This window comes from Pelodiscus sinensis, chromosome 1 (genome assembly GCF_052426305.1).
Source record: "Pelodiscus sinensis isolate ZL-2025 chromosome 1, ASM5242630v1, whole genome shotgun sequence".
NCBI lineage: Eukaryota > Metazoa > Chordata > Testudines > Trionychidae > Pelodiscus > Pelodiscus sinensis.
In genome coordinates, this window is record NC_143052.1 from 102,871,594 (window position 1) to 102,878,453 (window position 6,860).

Here is a 6,860-nt window from a genome sequence, read left to right on the forward strand (position 1 = left end):
TCTGGCTTGCAAATTAAAACTGGACATCTTACTTGATGTGTGTCTTCTCATTCACAAATCTTCTGTTGTGATTTTGTCAGTCATAAGCTTTTTAACAGCTTCACAATATAAATCCTACTGGGATGTTTTTTCCACCTCCTACACACTCTAACAAACGTGCATATCACAAATAAAGTTATGGTTGTACTTGGGTATTGTACATTGTTGTACACCAAGTATGAGAGACCCTGCTATACACACGATAGTCCATTAATTATTTTTCTGCGTGCCTTTTTTTAAGGCCCATTTCTAGAATCTTTTGGATACAACCTTTTATTTTGCACTTTCTACAACTGCTGTCTAATTCATGAAATCCTGTTACTGGAAGAACCGTCAGCTGTTTGCCTTTTGAGTGTGTGTATGTAGATTTTTGCATTGTGCTTGTCTCTCGCAGCACGTCGTCATTGCAAAAATATAACACATGCCTCGTTGACCGTCACTATTTTTGGAAGAGTTTTAATGTCTTTGGAACTTACTATGTACAAATGGGACTGTTAAGTTTTTTGCATTGGTAACCTGTGAGCTTTTTCAATACTGACACACTTCTTGTGAGGACCCCAGAGCAGGGTAGTGGTAGCGTTATACTCACGACATTCATAAACTGGACTACATTTTCCATAAGGATCTTGATCCAAAGCCTGCTGTAGTCCATGGAGTGAGTCCAACTGAAAGGCTATGGATCCAGCCCCAAATATATATTTAAAATCATATGCTGTGTTGTGTAGTTGTCTCTTGTCAATGTCAAATGCAAAGAGTTTATGCAGCTTACACACAAAGCCTGTGCCCTACATACAAAGTTTATACAAGGGTGGGGATCTGGGATATATCCCATTTTGCCACCAACATTCTAAATCATTAATTTAGAATTAATATAATTCAGATCTTCATCTTGATGAGAAGGGGAGGCTGTTGCCCCAAGACAGTAGAGTAGAAAATGTGCTTCATGGTAGAATCGCATGTATCAAAAGCCATGATATTTTCTTCAAATTTAGTCAAGGTAATGAAAGAACTATAGATCTAGCCTATCAGAAGCCATAGCTAATCCCACTTCCATCAGTCGCTAATCTATTTCTGGAGAGCAATCTCCCTGAAGCTGGGGAAGAGTAGGAAGGGTGCTGCAGCAGGTAGACACTAGGCAATATGTGGTATTTTTGACAATATACCTAACTTTGTAAACCAATACACAACTTTCCACCATTTTAAAATAATAGTTCAGGATAAAACAATTGTGTATATATAGCTACAACATGTGTGATTCATCTGTAGTAACCATCAACTCACTATTCTTTCAGTGATGACAAAATAAAATCCCTTGTTTCTGTAAGTTTGTAAATATACAAGTTTATATATATATTTTGTGAAAAAGGAGTAGTTGGCGGGTCCAACACCAATATTTGTCAGGTGAATGTTGCTTTTGTTTAATTTTTGCATGTTGAAATGGTGACGTTTTCTTGATGAGCAGTGCTTTGTGATTGTTTCCTACTGGTATTTCTGCGCATGTTTAAAAAAAACTTGACAATAAAAATGCCACAATAGAGTAAAGTCCTTCATTTTTAATGCTTCATTTCCTGATGTTAAAATTTCAGCTCGGCATTTCTCTCCCCAGAGGAGCTGCCTTGTATTAAATGGTATCTTGTTGCCTGGTTTCCTGCACATCTGATGAGGACCTCGCAGGTCCCATTGCTGCCCCACTGCTCTTCACTGCGCTGTGGAGTTACTATGTGCCACCACCACACTGGTGTAGACAAGGTCTTAAAGGTGGGTTTTTGAATTGATCCTGGTCTAGACAGGAAAGTTGCATGGTTGGAAGCTAAGGTGTGAATGTAAGCTGATTTAGTTAAAAGGGTGCAAACCTCTGTGTTGACACCCTTACTTTGGTTTAACAGAGGCTTTTTAGGGAGTTAGTTTAAGCTGATCTTGAACAGGTTTATGAAAATTCACTTTAGCCTTAAACTAAAGTGAGTTCAGGTGGTTCACACTGCTTTAAATATATCCTTTAAAAACTGATTTAAATGAATCTGGTACAATTTTGAACTGATTCAAGGGAATCCACACACTAAAGTTGCTGAACTAAATCAGTTCTAATTTGACCCGGCACAGTTTAGTGTGTGGAAACGCCTTCAAAGTGTGGACACTGAAGTCTGCACTAGTTTAAATAAATTAATTTTCGTTTAACCAGTGCAACTTTTCTGTGAAGGCAACTCCGTAAAAGCAGTGAAGTTGCATCAATTCACACCAGCTGAGGATTTGGCCCAGGATATGCACCCTTACCTAGGAATCTACTAATGGATTTTTTATAAATAAAATTATCTTTACTGACCTGTGGTCTGCACAACTGCCTAAAGGTAGGTACTGAACTGTCTTCTGTACGTGTTATGTGAGCTAGTGATAGGTGAATTGTCTAACTGCAGCTGGCAAGCTCACAGCACAGTGTAAGTATCCAGGAGGGAGAGGGCATTCTGCATGATAGTACTAATGGTAAATTGCTGTAAGGACTGGAATCCACTCCAGCACTTGTCTGGCTTGAGCAGATCTGCTGTACAACCTCCAGGATAAGGCACTGCCATGCCTCGCCTCAATTGGATCTGGACCCATTCTTAGTCTAAGACACTTGGTCGTCCTTCAGCAGAACAGTTATATTGCTTCTTAACCCAGCGGCTCCTCCCTGATGACCATGGCAGATGCTGGTGCTTGCTGGCTCGCCAGGTCTCATGCTTGCAAATACTTGGGTTCGTCAGGCCTGAGTTTCATGACCTTATCCAGGCAGAGCAGGATGAGAGTCAGAAACCAGAGGCTCCAGCCGACAGCAGCAGCAATCCAGCCGTATTCGTCTACTCCGAGCTGGCAGCACTCAGCCACTTCTGTGCAGAATTGCACATCTGATGGCAGAGAAAGCAAAGTGAGCCATGCAGGACGTATTCACACCCCAGGTTTCTCTTTGCCAGGGGAAGCTGAGATAGGGAAAGGACTTTGGCATGTACCTGATCCTGGCCCAGACACTCTGCTCCCTGTAACTCCTCGTGCCCGCCCCACTTTTACACACTCTGCTTTTGTGTTGAACATGTAGGGAGGCTGGGAACAGTACTAACCCTCCCATCGAAGAGCTGTACCCCCACAAGGGGGTGTCCTAGAAAACACTTTTGTCCGCATCTGTCCAGCTGATTGATTCTAGGGATGGATTAAGGTCAGTAGCTGGTTCCAAGAAAAAAGCAAGGAGGGGAGGGAAGGCAAATGTCCCTGGCATGTGAGTGAGCAGGGGTCATTCTGAAGCCGGGAGAAGTCCAGTGGAGGTGAATGGCTCTCAGGAATGTTGGGCACCTGGGAAGGAGGGTGAGTTTGGCAGCACTGGAGCAGCGAGCAGTTGGGAGGAGGCTCTTGGATTAGTTAAACTCAACGCATTTGGCAGTTGGGGGAGGGGTCTGCAACTAGGTATTGTGGGGAAGGGCCGATCGGCTATTTAAGAAGAGATTTCACACGGCATATGTGGCTGGTCTGGCAGGGAGAGGAGGGCCTTAGATCACTGGTGCTCTAGAAAACGGGGGTATGGTTTGTGTGGAAAGGGATGTGGAGGCAAAGGCTGTGCATGCTGGGATAGTTCAGGCCTGTGAAAGTTGTGAACCTGAGCTTAATGACCCCAGGAAGCACAAGGCCTTAAAAGTCGTCTGTATCAGGTGGATTTAGGATTCTAGTAAAAAGTCTCACAGAACTTAACCCATCAGCTGAGCCTTTGGTTAAGTGTATCATAGCATATAAATTCTACCCTATAGCTGCGCAATCCCACTATGAGGCTTAGGAGCTGCAGGAATGAATCTTACCAGGGCATGGCCATTGGGTCTCATTGAGCGTTGCTCTTGTCATGCCACCGGAGCTGCTTGCAGCTTCTGGAAGGAAAAAGCACAGGAGAAAAGGTGCCTCAGACTGGAAAAGCAAAAATGGGAAATGTCTTGGCCGGGCTGGAGTCTGCTGACCCCAGGCAATCAGATCATAGAGCTCTAGGACTGGAAGGGACCTCAAGAGGTCATTGAGTCCAGTCCCCTGCTCTCTCGGCGGGACCAAGCACCCTCTAGACCATCCCTGACAGGTGTCTGTCTAACCTGCTCTTAAATATCTCCAGAGATGAAGATTCTACAACCTTCCTACGCAACTTATTTCAGTATTTAACCACCCTGACAATCAGGAAGTTTTGCCTAATGTCCAACCTAAACCTCCCTTACTCATCCTCTTCGGCAAGAAGTACTTGGGTTGAGAGATTTTTCCCATAGCACAGGTAAAATGTCAATGTCTTTTGTTTTCTGCCAGGCCAAGTACCATTTCTGACAATCTGTGTTGTTCAGCTGATCTACAACTATTGCTAGTGACGGAGGAGATTGCCACTTGTCTGGCTGTTTTATGTTACCAGTGCTGCAAGAAGCCACTGCTATTAAAGCCCAGAGGTCCAAAATATGTGTTCTAGAATGCTACCACCTTTGGTTTGCCTTCCTCTCATACCCCATTCTTATTAATAGCTTAGAAAGAAGAGTCTTCTAACTAAAGGCATAAAGAATGTTTAATTTATATCATGGCTCTGTTGTGCCAGGCACTCTGCAAACACAATAAAGGTCAGTCCTTGTCCAAAAATTTGCAGTCTAAATAGACAAGAAGGCTGAAGAGTGGACTGGAAAGAAATATTATCCATGTTTGTACAGCTCAGGAAACTGAGGCCAAAGTTGGGCTTTTTAAAGGAGCCTAGGAGTTTGTCTTCCTTCCACTAGTTCCTTTGGAAAAAGCTACCTGAAGGCACCGCCCGTTGTCCTGGCACAACCAAACCCTGACCCTGCTTTAAGTTAGGACGAGAGGAAGCTGAATACTGAATGTGGTGGTCCTCGCTCTTACCTTCTGAGTTCTTTGACAGCCAGACAGACAAACTCTCTCAAATATAGAGCAGGGTCTAGACTGGCATGATTTTCCACAAATGCTTTTAACAGAAAAGTTTTTTTCCGTTAAAAGCATTTGCGGAAAAGAGCATCTAGATTGACGCAGATGCTTTTCCACAAAAGCACTTTTTGTGGAAAAGCGTCCGTGCTAATCTAGACGCGGTTTTGCGCAAGAAAGCCCCAATCGCCATTTTTGCCATCGGGGCTTTTTTGCGCAAAACAATACTGCGTTGTCTACACTGGCCCTCTTGCGCAAAAGCATTTGTGCAAGAGAGCTTTTGCCTGAATGGGAGCAGCATAGTATTTCCACAAGAACACTGACAATCTTACATGAGATCGTCAGTGTTCTTGCGGAAATTCAAGTGGCCAGTATAGACAGCTGGCAAGTTTTTCCGCAAAAGCAATTGCTTTTGCGGAAAAACTTGCCAGTCTAGACACAGCCTAGATATATTGTGTGACTCTTAAGCACATTTTTTATTTCTATATAATCTAAACACAGCACCCAGATGCCCAGAAACTCTTTCGAACTCTGTACTGTGTTCTCTTACTCTGTACTCAGTAAGATTTTTATATCAAAAGACCTAAGCAGATCAGGGGCTTTTGCAAGAAGGATTTGCTTCAGTAGGGATTTTGGTGAATAACATAGCTGAAGTTGCATACCTCTGATCAATCTCCTACCGGAGTGTAGCCCAACCCTCAGGGTACATCGACACACTGCAATAGATAGCCTGTGGCACTACGTCTCAGAGAATGGGTTAGCTAACTCAGTCTCTTAAGGATCAGCTTGCGGGGCTAAAAAGAGAGATGTAATAGTTCGGGCTCAGGCTGGAGCCTGGTCCCTGAGACCCTCCTTCCTTGTGGACTCCCGTTCAAGCCTGACTGTCTACACTGCAATGTGATAGCCCTGCACCAGAGTCAGCCGCAACAGTGCTGTTGGGTTTCCAGGGCAGTTTAGACCTACACTAAGTAGCTCATTTTTTTAAAATCTGCCAAAAGAGTTATGGAAATTCTGACCGGTAAATGCATGCAAGTTCCTGAGAGGAAAACCCTTGCCTTGGTTTAAGCAGGCACTCCTCTCAAGGAAGCAGCAAAAAGTGATGGTTTGGAACAAATGATGGTAAAAGACTGAACCAAATTGTTCTGAACAATTCTGGAAAGTGGTCACTTCACCCAGCAGATTGCATATGGAAGCCACACATCTGTGCTGTAGCTGCCCCAGCTCTTCACATCAGACCGAGCAAACTGCAGCAGAACCAGCAGACTCAGCCTGGGGCATCGGTAAAGTACATAACTGGCAACATCAAATCTCTTCACTACACATTCAACTCAAATAATCCTTTTGCAGCAACTATGGCTAATTTTAACCAATGCCTGATCTTTACACTTCCTAAATAAGGAACACAGGCTTGTTTCTTGCATAAAGAGCAAAATCTTTGTTCAGTCCATTAACCACCTAAGTGCCAAACACCTACAGGTGCAGTACAAGAACCTAAATGGTACAGACTTACCTGCTAAGAAAGAACTCCGAAGACAGAAGAAGACGATAGTGATGGTAACACAGGGCACGATGGGAAAGTGCTTCATGCTGGAATTGTAGAACCTGTCCAAGCAACTGTGCTGATCAATATGCCGTTCTGGGCAGCTCCAGGGGTGATTTTGCAAGTCCTTGATAAAATTCAAGTGTTCGGGGAAAGGGTGGAGCAAAGGAAATTCTTGTTGCCAATACACCTTGAACTTTCCTATCATGTACTGTACAGTCAAAGAGCGAGGCTTTATCCAAAACAAAAATCTCTGTGTTGGCAGCCTTCAGGGTAAGTTAATTACAAACAGTGAGGCCGGTAAAGGTTCCCTGAAGGTCAGGCCCCCAGTTCCTTTAGAGGATCTCTGTAGTAACAGTTAGGAAAGCCC

At 43.8% G+C, this 6,860-nt stretch overlaps 1 protein-coding gene across 1 annotated transcript; it reads right to left on the bottom strand.

Annotated features, from left to right (window-relative positions):
• Positions 1-474: 474 nt before the first annotated feature.
• Positions 475-6,596, bottom strand: TMEM213 (transmembrane protein 213). The gene is made up of 3 exons (XM_075939480.2): positions 6,461-6,596; positions 3,855-3,920; positions 475-2,918 (listed from the first exon to the last, which is right to left on the bottom strand). Exons 1-3 carry the CDS (start codon positions 6,534-6,536, stop codon positions 2,749-2,751), a joined length of 312 nt encoding a protein of 103 aa, XP_075795595.1. The 5' UTR covers positions 6,537-6,596; the 3' UTR covers positions 475-2,748.
• Positions 6,597-6,860: the final 264 nt, after the last annotated feature.

Coding starts and splice junctions, on each gene's coding strand:
- TMEM213 (XM_075939480.2), bottom strand. CDS start 6,536: ATGAAGCACTTTCCCATCGTGCCCTGTGTTACCATCACTATCGTCTTC. Junction 3,921..6,460: donor TCGGAGTTCTTTCTTAGCAG/GTAAGTCTGTAC, acceptor TTTTCCTTCCAG/AAGCTGCAAGCAGCTCCGGT. Junction 2,919..3,854: donor GACCCAATGGCCATGCCCTG/GTAAGATTCATT, acceptor CTCTGCCATCAG/ATGTGCAATTCTGCACAGAA.